Below are 14,575 nucleotides of genomic sequence, written 5' to 3' on the forward strand. Positions count from 1 at the left end.
CAACCAGCCTGGGAAAAGTTAAATACATAACAGGATTTAAGCAAATATGGAGGCAGAAAAAGGCGTGAGGATGAAAGAACAAATGGGGAGATCTGTGACAGGGTGGAAGGCACCAGCGATTAAATAACAAAAGAGACGATGATGTAAGGTAAAAGGAGATGTTAATGGGATAAGTAAAGGAGCAGAAGTTTAGTCTGGAGAAGTTGCAAATGAAAAGATCAGATCATTTCTAAACAGCTGCAGCCTGAAAAATTGGGGCCAGTGGTTATGATTTGCAGTTATTGAACTTGTGTTGAGTCCAGATAGCTGTTAAAGTGCTTGGGTAAAAGCTGAGGTGCTGCTCCCCGAGTTTACATTAAACTTCTTAGAATAGTGTAGGAGACAGGATCGAGTGGTCATAGTAGAAGTGGGGTAGAGAGTTAAGCTTCAGTTGTTTGTCAGTTTTTGGGTAACCTCATGGACTGAATGGAGGTGTTCTGCAAAGCAGCCTTCCAATCTGCGTTTGGCTCTGCCATTGTAGGAGAGACTGAATCTTGAGCAGAAGATACAATGTACTAAATTAAAAGAAATTTAGGTAAATTGCTGTTTCATCTGGAAGGAGTGTTTGGGATCCAGGTGGGAAGGATGAGGTTAAGTACAAATGTTGTGTCCTGCACTTGTGTGAGGATGTGCTTTGAGATGTGGAGGTTGTGTGGGGTGATTGAGGAGTGAAACAACAGTCCTTTTTGAAGGCTGAAAGGGGAGAGAAAGATGTATTTGGTGGCATCACATTAGAAATATCAGAAATGCCAGAGGATGATCCATTGAATGCGGATGCTGGTGGGTGCAAATTTAGGACCAGGAAGGACCCTCCCATGGTTCTGGGAGAGAAATGAAGGGGTGAGAGCGGAAGTGTGGGAAATAGGACAGACTTGATAGACTATTCTGTCGGATGGATCGGAATCCTCATTAAGAAAGGAGGATTAGTATGAAAGGTGACGTTGTCAGAATAGATGATAGGGAGACAGAGAAGCTGGGAGAATGAAATAGAGCCCTTACAAGAAGCAGAGTGGTTGGAAGTTTAGTAAGGGCGTGAGAGTCACTTGGCTTCTGGTGGATAGTTGAGGAAGGGAAGAGTTGGAGATGGACCATGTGAAGGTGAGGGAAGGATGGAAATTGGAAGTAAAGTTGATGAATTTTCCAGTTCAGGGTGAGAGCAGGAAACTGCACAGATACAGCCATCAGTGTACTGAAGAAAAATGGAGGGAGGGAGGAGACCTGAGTTGGACTGGAACAAAGAATGTTTCACGTATCATATGAAGACAATCATGACTAGGGCCCATATGGGCAGTGGACACAAAGGAGAACATGTTCAGCTGGGTGAAGAGTGGTGGTGGATGGGAACTGGTTGGGGCTCCATTCAAAAAAGAAGCAGAAGACCCTTAGGCCATCCTGATGAGAATGAAAATGTAAAGGAATTCGGTGCCCATGGTGAAACAGAGATGGTTAGGGCCAGAAGACCATTCAAGTGGAGGAGGACAAAGAGACTGCGCAAGGGAGGGGGAAAAAAATCAAGATAAGAAGAAATTGGGGCAAGAACGGGTTGAAATGATGGGTCTACCAAGGCATTTCTGTTTGTGAATCTTGGGAAGGAGGTAGAAATGGGTTGGGGGACTAAGTCAGCAATAGTATTGAAAACAATGGCTAGATGTTCTGTGGTGGGATATAGAACATAATGAATTAGGAGCAGGGATAGGCCATGGCCCTTCGAGCCTGCTCCACCATTCAGTGAGATCATGGCTGATCTGATTGTAATCTCAACTCCACATTACCGTACCCCAATAACCTTTCACCCTCTTGCTCATCAAGAATCTATCTGCCTCTGCCTTAAAAACATCAGACTCTCTTCCTCAAAAGGCAGTGGAAGCAGAGTTCCAAAGATTCTCAACCCTCAAAGGTAAAAATTTCTCCTCATCTCTGTCTTGAATGGATGACCCCTTATTTTTAAACAGTGGCCCCCTAGTACTAGATTCATCCATAAGAGGAAACATCCTCTCCACACTGACCCTATCAAGATCCCTCAGGATCTTATATTTTTCAATTAAGTCATCTCTTATTCTCTAAACTCCAACGGTTACAAGCCTAGCCTATCCAACCTTTCTCATAAGACAACCCTCCCATTCCAGGTATTAGTCTAATCAACCTTCTCTGAACTGCTGCCAAAGCATTTACATCCTTGCTTAAATAAGGAGACCAATAATGTACACAGTACTCCAGATATGGTCTCACCAATGCCCTGTATAACTGAAGCATAACCTCCCTACTTTACCATTCAGTTCCCCTCACAATTAATTGTAACTTTCTATTAGCTTTTGTAATGATCCCCACTGAGGTTACCCCTGGACAAGCCTGATCTCAGAGTGGAACCCAACTTGATAGATCCTAACTTTTATTTGTTCGTTTAGATATGTGGAGAGTAGCTACAGAACAGAATCACAGGAGTCAGCTGATGAACTTTTAACAAAAGAATAAAACGTTTATTAAACAAGAAAAGATGACCTATCTTACAATACTCCTTCACCCACAACTATACCTTTACAGATAGATACAGATTTGTAAGAATTACACAAGTTACAAAAGCTATCTTGTACTCTACTGTTCACAGTAAGTACACAGTCCATGTACCAATAGGCACCCTGTGATCAGACACACCACACTCTAAAAGCAAGTGACAGTTGCCACCTCAATCAGATGATATGGATCTCTCCCCAACTTCCCCCTCCCCCAGATGCTCATCCCACCATGAGTCAACCAGTCTCCCTGAACTCCGTCTTTCACATGAGGTTTTCCAATCTCCACTTTTCATGAATTTGCTTTGGAATCTTCTCCCAAATCGATGCTTTCTCAGACACTTTCCACAAGGGTTTACCTCCAGGGTTTTGAACTCTCCTTCCGATGTCCCTCTTCCCTGGGTCACCACATGCATTCAAGCTGTCTTCCATGCACTCTCTCACTGTCTCAGCTGTCGCAGTACACTGCTATTCACATACCTATAGCAAAGAGTTAAAGACCTTCAGTTGTCTCTTTGGACCTTCTTGCCTCTTGCAAGCTGTTCTTGCTTTAAATCTCCTCTCTGCAGCTTTTGTCTCTTTAAATCTGAAGCTTGGAGCCTTTCTCTCTGCCCCTCACTCTTAACTTCACTTAACAGGACCTTTTCCAGGATCCTGCCCTTCCTTTGACTAGAAGGTCTTCTTGGGACTTTCTCTTGTTCCACTCCCCTGGATTTTTGTGTTTTTCTTTAGCTTGGGACTTGCTATCTGTCCCTTCTAGGCTGCTCCTGCCTGGCAGCTATCTTTAGAACCTGTTGAACTCCAAGAGCTTCCAAAACAAGCTGCTGTTTTACTTCTTCTGTGTGTCTGTGGGAGGGACCTGTCTCTCTGGGCCCCTGTTGCTAGGCAACAACCCAATTCTTCTACCCCTGTGTTTGCTTAACTACTTAATACTAAATACTCAATAGAAATGCAAGCACCTTTTCAAAGTGAAACTGAAACTCCATTTGACCTTTCTTAACACATGGATACAGAAACACAATTAAAACTTAAACATTAAAGCTAAAACTTATTCCTAACACCCATAAAATACAAATATAACTTAGTTCGACTGTCTCTGTTTCCCAACACTTTCCTAATTAATTGCTGTACCTGCGTACTAATCTTTTGCAATTTGTTATGACCCCCCCCACCCCCAGCTGATGTTACTACTGGACAAACCGGATCCCAGGGTGGAACCCGGCTTGATAGATTCTAACTTGTATTATTTCTTTAGAAACATGGAGGATGGCTACTGAACAGAGTCACAGCAGTCAGCTGATGAACTTTTAACAAAAGAATAAAACATTTATTACACAAGAAAAGATTAACTATATTGCAATACTCCTTCACCCACAACTATACCTTTACAGATAGATACAGATTTGTAAGGATAACACAAGTTACAAAAGCTATCTTATACTCTACTGTCCACAGTGAATACATAGTCCAGGTAAACCAATAGGTGACCTGTGTCAGGCACACCACACTGCGAAACGAAGTGGCAGATACCACCCCAAACAGATGCTATGGATTCCTCATCAACTCCTCCCAGACGCTTGTGACAGGTGAGCCAACCGGCCTCACTGAACTCTGTCTTTCACACAAGGGTTTCCAATCTCCACTCTCGAAGAACTCATTTTGGAATCTTCTCCCATGACGTTTTTTCTTGGAAGCCTTCCACAAGGGTCCACCTCCAGGGTTTCGAACTCTCCTTCCGATGTTCCACTCCCACTGGATCGCCATGTTCACGTGTTCAAGCTTTGCCTTCCACACACACTCTTTCAGATATTCAGCTGTGCCAACAGAACACCACTGCTTCACGTGCCCATAATAAGGCGTCACCAACCTTTGGCTGTTTGCTTGAATCTTCTGGTCTCTCGAAAGCCTATTTTGCTTTAAGTCTGCATCCTGCAGCTTTCTGTCTTTAAACCTGGAGACTTCAGCTGCTTCTCACTCTTGACGTCACCTAACAGGACCTTTTTCCTGATTCCTGTTCTTCCTTTGACTAGAAGGTCTTCTTGGGACTTTTTTTCCTTTAGGACCTGCTCCCTGTTTTCTGGGACCTTCTTCTGTTCTTATGGGAAATCAGCTTCCTGAGTTTCCTCTCCTGTCCAGCCCCTCCTCGTTCCTGGCTTCAACTGAATTGAAACTACTTTTCTGTTTTTCCCTGCCTCTGTGGGTCCATCTCTCTGGACCTCTGTTGCTAGGCAACAGCAGAGTTTTTTTTTCTACCTTGTGTTTGTTTCAACTTCCCTTCAATAGTCATTAAAGTCTTAGAACATTAGAATGCAGTTATGTTTTAAAGTGAACCAAAACTCAAGTTCCCCCTTTCTTAATACCAATACAGAAACACAAATTAAACTTAAAGCTAAAAGTCATTCCTAACACTCACAAATACAAATATAACTTAAACTATCTCCAGTTCCTAACAAATTCATGCACTAGGGCCCCTAGATTCCTCTGCATCTCAGAGCCCTGCAACCTCTCACCATTTAGATCATATGCTTTTTTTATTTTTCCTGCCAAATTGGACAATTCTACACTTTCCAAAATTATACTCCATTTGCCAGGCCTTTGCCCACTCACATAACCTATCCGTATCCATTTGTAGCCTCCTTGTGTCCTCTTCACATCCTACTATCCTACCTATCTTTCTGTCATCAGCAAATTTAGAAATCTTACCTTCGGTCCCTTCATCCAAGTCATTTATATAAGTTGTAAAATGTTGAGGCCGAAGCACTGATACCTGTGATATACCACTCGTTAGATCTTGCCAACTAGAACAAGACCCATCTATGCCAACTCTGTTTCCTGTTAGCTGGCCAATCTTCTATCTGTGCCAATATTGCCCCCCTACATTATGAGCTTTTTTTGAAATAACTTTTGATGTGGCACCTTATCAAATGCCTTCTGGAGATCTAAATACAGTATATCCCCTTTATCCACAGCATATGTTACTTTTTCAAAGAACTCCAGTAAATTGGTTAGACATGATTTCCCTTTCACAAAACCAAGTTGACTCTGCCTGATCACCTTGAATGTTTCTAAGTACCTTGCTATAACGTCAATAATAATAGGTGCTAACATTTTCCCTGTGACAGATGTTAAGCTAACTGGCCTGTAGTTTTCTGCTTTCTGTCTTCCTCCCTTTTTGAATAAAGGAGCTACATTTACTCATTTCCAATCTAATGGAACCTAGGAAATTTTGGAAAATTAAAACTAATGCATCAACTATCTCACTAGCCACTTCTTTTAAGACCCTAGGATGAAGTCAGTAGGACTTGGGAACTTGTCGGCCCGCAGTTCCGAGAATTTTCACAGTACCACTTTCCTGGTGATTGTAACTTTCTTGAGTTCCTCCCTCCCTTTCATTTCATGATTTACAGCTAATTCTGGGACGTTGCTTGTATCCTCTATAGTGAAGACCAATGCAAACTACCAGTTCAATTCACCTGCCATCTCCTTATTTTCCTTGATTAATTCCCCAAACTCAATTTTCTAAAGGACCAATGCTCTTTTTAAATGCTTTTTTAAAATATAATCTTTTATTCATTCTTTGCTGTTTCTATATTCTGTCCAATCTTCTGACTTGCCACCCACCTTTGCACAATTATATGCTTTTTCTTTAAGTTTGATACTATCTTTGACGTTTATTGTTAACCACGATGGTGGGTTTTTCTTTCTCAGAACTTATCTATTCTGTGTAGTCTGAAATATCCCCTTAAATGTCTGCCACTGCATCTCTATTGACCTATCCCTTAACCTAATTTGCCAGTTCACTTTAGCTAGCTCTGCTTTCATGCCCTCATAATTCCCCTTATTTAAGTTTAAAATACTAGTCTTAGACCCACTCTTCTTTTCTTCAAACTGAATGTAAAATTCAATCTCATTATGATGGCTGCTACCTAGGGGCGCCTTCATTATGAGGGCATTATCTAATCCACCATGATTATTACCGTAGCTTTCTGACAAGCTCCCGTTATTTCTTCCTTTATTGCCTATCCTACTGTATGGTTACCTTAGGGGCCCTGGACACCACTCACACAAGTGACTTTTTGCCTTTATCATTCCTCATCTCTACCCAAACCATTTCTACATCTTGATTTCCTGAAATTAGGTCATCCCTCTCTAATGTGCTAATACCAACATTAATTAAGATAACCACCCCTCCACCTTTTTCTAGCCTCCTGCCCTTTCTAACTGTCAGGTACCCTTCAATATTCAGGTCCTATACTATGTCGTCCTCAGTCACGTCTCTGTAATGGCTATCAGATTGTGCTTATTTATTTCTATTTGAGCTCTCAAATCATCTGTTCTGCTACAAATGCTACATGCATTCAGATACACAGGCTTTTGTTTTGTCCTTTTATTATTTTTGTAACCTCTAGCCTTATCTGCTGATTTACTCTTAGATTTGTGCTCCCTGTACTCTCTGTCCCTTCCTGTCACAGTCTGTTTATCATTTCCCACATTAATACCTTCCTCTCTCGTCTTTTCTCTACTCTTTGATTTGCCACATCTTCCCAAATTTGACCTCTTGCCCCCACTATTTAGTGTAAAACTCTCTCTACTTCCCAAGTTATGCAATTCTCAGGAACACACATCCAGCACAGTTCAGGTGTAGATCATCCCAATGGTACAGCCCCCACTTTCCCCAGTACTGGTGTTAGTGCCCCACGAACTGGAAACCAGTTCTCCCACACTAGTCTTTGAGTCATATATTCATCTCTAATTTTTGGTACCCTATACCAATTTGCATGTGGCCCAGGTAATAATCCAGAGACTATTACCTTTTGAGATTCTGATTTTTAATTTAGTGCCTAACTCCTCATGCTTTCTATGCAGAACCTCTTTCCTAGTTCCACCTGTGTTGCTGTTACCCACACGGACCATGACAACTGGATCCTCCCCCTTCCACTGCAACTACCTTTCCAGCCCTAAGCAGATGTCCTGAACCCTGGCACTGGGCAGACATCACAGGCACCTGGACTCTCGCTCTTTGCTGCAGACAGAAGTGTTAATCCCCCTCACTGTCCCCTATTCCCACTGCATTCCTTTTTGCACCCCCCACTTGAATGGCTTCCTGTACCAAAACGCCATGGTCAGTTTGTTCAGCCTCTACTTCCATCCAAACAAACTGAGAGAACCTCAGACCCACTACTGTCCCCTAGACCATGATCCAGTGCAGCTTTGGAACTGGTGCATACCTGGGAATTTGGTGAGTGGGGGAGTTTAAAGTGTTAATCTTGTTCTTGAAAAATGTAGTATAGTCTGTAATTGATAGTAACTGGTAAGTACTACCAGACTCCTTATCCTGCAAAGTCTGAGGCCCCTGCACTCCCCTCTGGGTTCCCTTACCTGCCTTACTCGCAGTCACATTGCCCTGTCTCTGACCACTGAATAAATCAGAAGATAATATCCTAACTGGTGTGACTGCCTCCTGGTACAAAACATTCAGGTAATTTTCCCCCTTTTCCAGGAGCTCCCACAAGCTGCAGCCTTGACACACCATCTGCCCTGCTTTCCTTAATGTATCTTAATTAATTGCTTAATTATATTATTCACTTATTTATTTTCCTTTTTTATATATTTTATTAACTTTACCACCAGTTTGTATAGTATTTTAAACCTTTGGACTGGAACAGACCTTAAATACTTATAAGATACTCGACAAACAGCTAGCTCCTTATCCTGTAGTAGGGAAAGAACTAATTCCTACAGAGGGAAAAAGGCAGAAAAAGCAAAACGAAAAGCAAAGGAACACCTCCCTCCCCTCCTCACCAAACTTACCCGTTCATTAGACTCCCAGGTGTGCACGCAGTTCCAAAGCTGCACTCGTTTGCCTTAGCTGCACTAAAGAAGTAAAATTTACAGTAAACTGAACTGGAGCTAGATAAACCAGATTCAATCAATTAGCTAATTGACTACTCGGCTCCCTCAGCAGTGTATGTTTACCCTGCCTAAGGCTGAACGAAAGAAAGAAATTTAGTCTACCTACTTAGTACTTACCAGTTACTATTAATTACAGACTATACTACATTTTTCAAGAACAAGATTAACACTTTAAACTCCCCCACTCACCAAATTCCCAGGTATGCACTCAGTTCCAAAGCTGCACTGGATCATAGTCCAGGATACAGTAGGAGGTGATGTCGAAGAGTTGGTGTTTCAACGTCTGCAAGGTAGAGTTTGGTTTGCCAAATAACAGCTAGCTTAATGGCAATGTTAGGGTTGGACCTGGGAGAATGGAGTGCTGCAAGTTCAAGGGGTTTGGTTTGGGAGGGTGGGTTAGAGTGAATGAAGGGAGCAGTGAAATTGAGGTGGCTTTTATCGCTCCGGCAGTTCCCAATGAAAAGATCTAGAGAGGCTAAGAGGTCAGAGGAACGTGTCCAGGTGGAACGAGAGCTCTGAAGATTTCGGGACATTTAAGTGGCCATGGAGGCAATGGAAGAAAAGCATATTGTTGTACCAAGCTTGAAATACATTGAGGTGCGGACATAAAGGGGAGATAGGCCTTGAGGGATGATTGTTAGGGGTCAGAGAGGATTGCGCAAACGCAGCAAGGATGACATTGGAAGGAAGGTTGGGGACAGGAACAGGAAGGGGAAAATGGATCTGGAGGGGTGTTGGTGACCAAGAGTTGTTGAAGCTTGCAATCCTTGATACTTAAAAGGAAGAGAGAAGTTTTTTTGTTAAAGCGCCATTTAAGGCAAAGGATGAAATGGAATTGTGTTCTAGGGCAGCTTTGTAATAAGGAGTCGGTGCTGCTGAAGAGAAAGATTGAGAGAAAGAAACATGTGGCAGTGCATCACGCTGAATTTGGATCTCTGGATGCAGTGAGAAAAATAGTTCCAGGAATGCTGAACATCTTGGGAGATATCTGTGATCATGAGTGGATACAAAACAACATGAAAGGTGGAATTTCAGTTGGAACCCATGTGGAGACAGTTGCTGAGGAAAACTGTGGCTTTTTAGCTGAGTTTTGGTAGTTACCTGATTAAGCATGTGAAGGCAAATTGAAAGCGTTGAAGATGAACAAGGCAAAAGAAACCAACAGAAATTCCACCAGAGGGCTGACCAGAAATTTTTCAAGGTGAGCATTCCTGGAAGAGAAGTAGCAGTGAATTAAACACTAATACAGATGTAAGATACTGCGGATACTGAAAATTTGAAATAAAAAAAAAATAATCATCAGGTCAGGCAGCACCTTTGGAGAGATGAACAAAATTAACATTTCTGGTTGATGACCTTTCATCAGAACTGGAAAACAGGTAGAGATGTACCAGATTTTAAGCAAGTACAGAGGCAGGGAAGGTATTGTTCTTTTTTTAAATTTACTAACCAAAAATGCAATTAACCGTACCTGTATTGCCATGTGGCTAGTGGCTAATGCCCAACATACTGTACTGAGCAGCTCTGTCTTGACAGCAAATTAGCTTGCCAAGTGCACGTCCATGTCCACTATACTGTCTACTATTGTATACTTTCTGAAATGAAAAGAAATCACTCCTAATAAAAGTATAATTCTTGGTTGTTGCGCAGTAATTCAGAATATTTGTACAATATTTATACTGAAATATTTTTTATGAAGACCAGCAGGCCTCCTGTGGTGGTGGTTACAGTAAAATGGAGGATAGATTGTTTTATGAAAACAAGAATATTATCCCATGCTATGCCCAGTGGATTATTGTGTTCAGTTGCTCTTTTAAAGCTTTATGGTCCTGAGGACAGCTTGAGGTTAATTGTGCTTGGGTGCTTTCTGGTTAGTGGTAATCTTAGTCAGCATGTGCAATATATGCTTTTTGCAATCAATTGTAGAAACTGGATAATTGTCTTAAAACTTATCTACACTTGTTTTGCTATCTTGTAACGTTTTAATGCAACACATAACCTTTTATACATTTTACTCTGATTTTAATTTTAGAGCATAATTTGATTATAGTAAATTTGTATGGATTAGTGTAATGAAAAATTGTCTTATGCAGAAGTAGAATTTGTGTGGCAAAAATATTGGCTTGATAATTTTTCAATCTTGGTCTGTAACAGAAAAAATTGCATGATATGAAGTATTTAAATATTAAGTTTTTACTGAAATGTGAAGTCTCCTTCAAGAATCTAGGATTCATATTGGAAAGTAAATAATATGCTTTCTTATTTTATTTTGAATTGATATTCCAGTGATATGATTTGCTGTTGTGGTTTCCTCAGGAGTAAAACTAACCCCTTTCGCTCCCTTCATCATTTTATTTAATTTAACTTGTCTGCTGATTTCTCCACATGATTCTTTGGCCAAAATAGTAGATTAAGGCCTGGATTTTGTGGTTGGCATCAAGGGTGTTTATCTCTGACCTTGAAGAAAGCCTCACTGAGAGATCTAGTGGTCTCGAGTGAGAATTTTAACTTTCTGGATGTGCAATTAATAGGAATTCCCAATATGGAGCTGCAATGATGTCATCAAGAAGCCAATCACATTAAAGAATTCCCACAATCAACCAGGAAATGAAAAGCACTAAAATCAAATCACTTCTTAAAAATTTTTCATGGAGCAAAATAATGATTGGGGCATAACCTGTAAAGTGAAGGTAGAAGCTGAAATATTGTGAAAATACTTTAAAAGAATTATTGAAAATGTATTTGTTTTTAATATAGGAATTAATCATAATGGAGTTAATTAACCACACTTACAAAGATGGGTAACTCAGAGTGGAATTGATCCCTTTTGACTGAAGCACTGTATTTTGTGTTGCATTTTAGATGCTCTTCAAATCTAGATCCTTTTTATGCAAGGTTTCAGAATTGAAGTTGTGTGTGGTCACTTCAGCTATCTTTTACATACATGAACTGAAGTACTTTTGCCTCTTATTATTTAGTTGACTTCCTTGTAGTTTCTTCAATGTGACGCATCAATATGATCATTTTCATATTTGCATGGTCTCAATTATGACTTACCACACAGAAAATTACCAACTCCAATGAGAAATAGTTTATGTGGAATGCAGTTGATTTACTATGTTTGCTATGTTTACGATGAAATGCTATGTTTCCTCTTTTATTCATCAGTTTTATAACACCAACTCTAACTGGAATTTTTTTTTTAAGGTGCTATCCTTGGTCGATCAGAGAAGCAAGTATGCATTTTCTATAATGCAGACTGGGAGAAAGACCGAACAAATCAAAGTGGGATTGAGCACTGTGATGGAGAAAAAGATAAACGGCGACACTGTTTTGCTACATGGAAGAACAACTCTGGTTCTATAGAAATTGTGAAACGAGGCTGTTGGCTGGATGATTGGAACTGCTATGACAAGTATGCAATAGCATTTTGTTGTTTTTATCTTTTCGTACCTGCCTCTTTAGAAAAATGTCTTACCTATGCCCTTGAATTTTAAAGGCCTAATTCTTAAGTTAGCATTGTCCAGCAAAAGGATGTTTTATTGAGGTCCTTTGTAACCACATGGCTGGGAACAAATGGCAAGCGATCTGTATGATTTTGTTTTGTAGGGGTGAATGTGTCGAAACAAAAGAAAGCCCTGAAGTGTTCTTCTGCTGCTGCGAAGGCATCAAATGCAATGAGAAGTTCTTTTATGTCCCGGCCATTCAGGATCTACCATGTAAGTTTTATCTTCCTTATCTTTACTGTTAAATGTTTAAATAAATGACCTATATGAAGGAAAGATGCAAGGAGCGATCTTGAAATTCGAATCGCAAAATCTGAAATTTTTGTTTCAATTTAATTTTTCAATAGCTTGTTCTGTTGTGCATGTTCATCAGTTGATGTAATAATAGAAACTGCATACGTTGGTTTTAGTGTGTTGGATTTATAATAAAATTCTTAAGCTTTATCACTCAGATTGAAACTCAATGTATCTTTCCCATACAGTGCAGTGCATTGAAGCTATTTTTTTTCCTTTGCGGTAGTCTGCTCCCAGCATGCAGTGCTTTTAATGGCTTAATGTGAATTTGAATTTTCTTGTATGATGCAGAGCTAGTCAAAAAGAAAGAACTTGCATTTATAGAATACCTTTCATGACCTCTGGACCCTAGTGAGGATGAGAGGAAGGGAAAAGGTGGGGAATTTTGAACTGTCACTATTGTAATGTAGGAAAATGTGGCAACCAATTGTTATGGCACAGCAGGTGGTAAATGCTGAGCTGCTCAAATCCCAAAGGGAAACTTGAAACAGTTGACACAACTGTTTTGCAATTTGTATTTTTATTTTGAGATGCGTGCCTCGAATTCAGTAGTAATAAGTCCACCAAGTCGTAGAGGTTTTTTGCAAAACTAAATTAAACATTTATTCATAAAAGAAGCTATTTTAAGCACATACATAGGTCTACAAATTACTATTACGATAACTCCTAAATTCCCTAGTTAATCTAGCTGCCAGTTACACATCCATTAAGGCAACAGTGAAACAACATAGATTTCAACAGACCCAGGCAAAACTCACAATACCCTGGACAGTGATACAGTGAGTTTTCTTAGCTTTGGTTCCAGGGGACAGCAGCTTGGTACATAGAGGCTGGAGGCTTTTCACACTTTTTAGATCTTAGAATGCCACCTTCTTACACATAACCTCATCTCCTTTATACAGGTTTCTCCCTTTTTAATGTAAATCCCATTGTCCCACTATGCCTTTGCAACTTTACTTTTTTCATAATATAAATCTTTCATAGCATTCATTATCAGTAATTTTTGGGAAAAATAAACCCAGTGTTTAGCTTAGCCTCTGGCTAGGTGTAATACCTTGCCACCTCGTTGAAATTCACTACATGGGTTTATCTAAAACTGCATACCTCCCATTTTAAAACTTCGGCCATGTTTACATATTTAGCATTTCAAACCTAATTTCCCTTCTGATACATCAAAGCACCCAGACCAGCTGTCTGTAATTCAGTACCCACTCTCGCACACACCTACACACACAAACTAATCCAAACCCCACTATTAATCTACCTTTACAATAAATTACAATAATATTATGAGAATTATTATATTTTCATGATAAAATTTTCACACAAACTGCAATAAGTCAATAACCATATATTATCTCTGATGTTCGTTGAGGGGCAGATTTTGGCCAAGGCAGAGAATTCCCCTGCTCCTTTTCAAATAATGCCATGAGACCTCTTACATTCACCTAAGAGTGTAGATGGGACCTCGGTTTAAATTCTCATCTGAAGACTGACATCTTGTTCATCCATTCATGCACGTCACTAATTAGATGATGAGACATTTGGCTAATTTGATAAGCACAAATTAATGCAGCGTCCAATCCGAGTATTTACATGGCTCGTCCACGTTGTGACTTAACTCCAGGAGTGACCATAACCAAGGGAAGTGACTCGGTTGAAAGCAGAGCTCAGGAATAACTGACCATGACCCTCGATGTCGACCAAGCGTGAATGTTTGTCACATAGGTACTGATGATACTAGGTAGCCAATCACATAGTTAGTGATCTGAAGACCTACCCTGAATTACATTATCTGAATGTGATGCCCTCTTTATTAATTATTTACATTAACAAAAGAAATGAGTCTGGATTGTTTGAGTTTAAAACAAGTTCTGAACCAGGAGTTTGAAGTATAGTCATTGCCGTAGTACTTGATGCCCATTCCTTGGCATTGGAGTTCGGTCCACTTTAAATATTCAACCTCCCTCCAAGCCGCATATCTGTTGATAGTTGCAGTTAACGTATTTATAATTAACGTCATACACCCACCACCCAAAATAATGATCAAGGAAATTGCCAAAACCATTATGCTAGACTAAACATGATCATTGAACATATACACTCAAATTATCCACCTTACCCGCCCACCGGGGATCAGGAGTTGGATTTCTCAATCTGGAGATATACATTACCCTTCTCATAGAACCTTCCCGTCCTTCATCTTGGGTCTTGCGATATTGAACCAGGTGAGCTCTGTTGAACGATTCTCTGATTACTGGTCTCCAAATATTTGCGAAAGTTCCAAGGTCAGAGAGATCGTCAGTCTCGAGA

The 14,575-nt window shown here is 40.3% G+C and overlaps 1 protein-coding gene across 1 annotated transcript in view; it reads left to right on the top strand.

Annotated features, from left to right (window-relative positions):
• The window catches only part of LOC144686799 (activin receptor type-2A), a 168,394-nt gene that overhangs the window by 85,859 nt on the left and 67,960 nt on the right, over positions 1–14,575 (top strand). The window contains exons 2-3 of the mRNA XM_078552515.1: positions 11,670–11,877; positions 12,072–12,181. Of these exons, the coding sequence (XP_078408641.1) occupies positions 11,670–11,877; positions 12,072–12,181 (318 nt within the window). The remainder of the gene's footprint in view (positions 1–11,669; positions 11,878–12,071; positions 12,182–14,575) is intronic.

The sequence above is a fragment of the Cetorhinus maximus genome, chromosome 11 (genome assembly GCF_964194155.1).
Source record: "Cetorhinus maximus chromosome 11, sCetMax3.hap1.1, whole genome shotgun sequence".
NCBI classification, from domain to species: domain Eukaryota; kingdom Metazoa; phylum Chordata; class Chondrichthyes; order Lamniformes; family Cetorhinidae; genus Cetorhinus; species Cetorhinus maximus.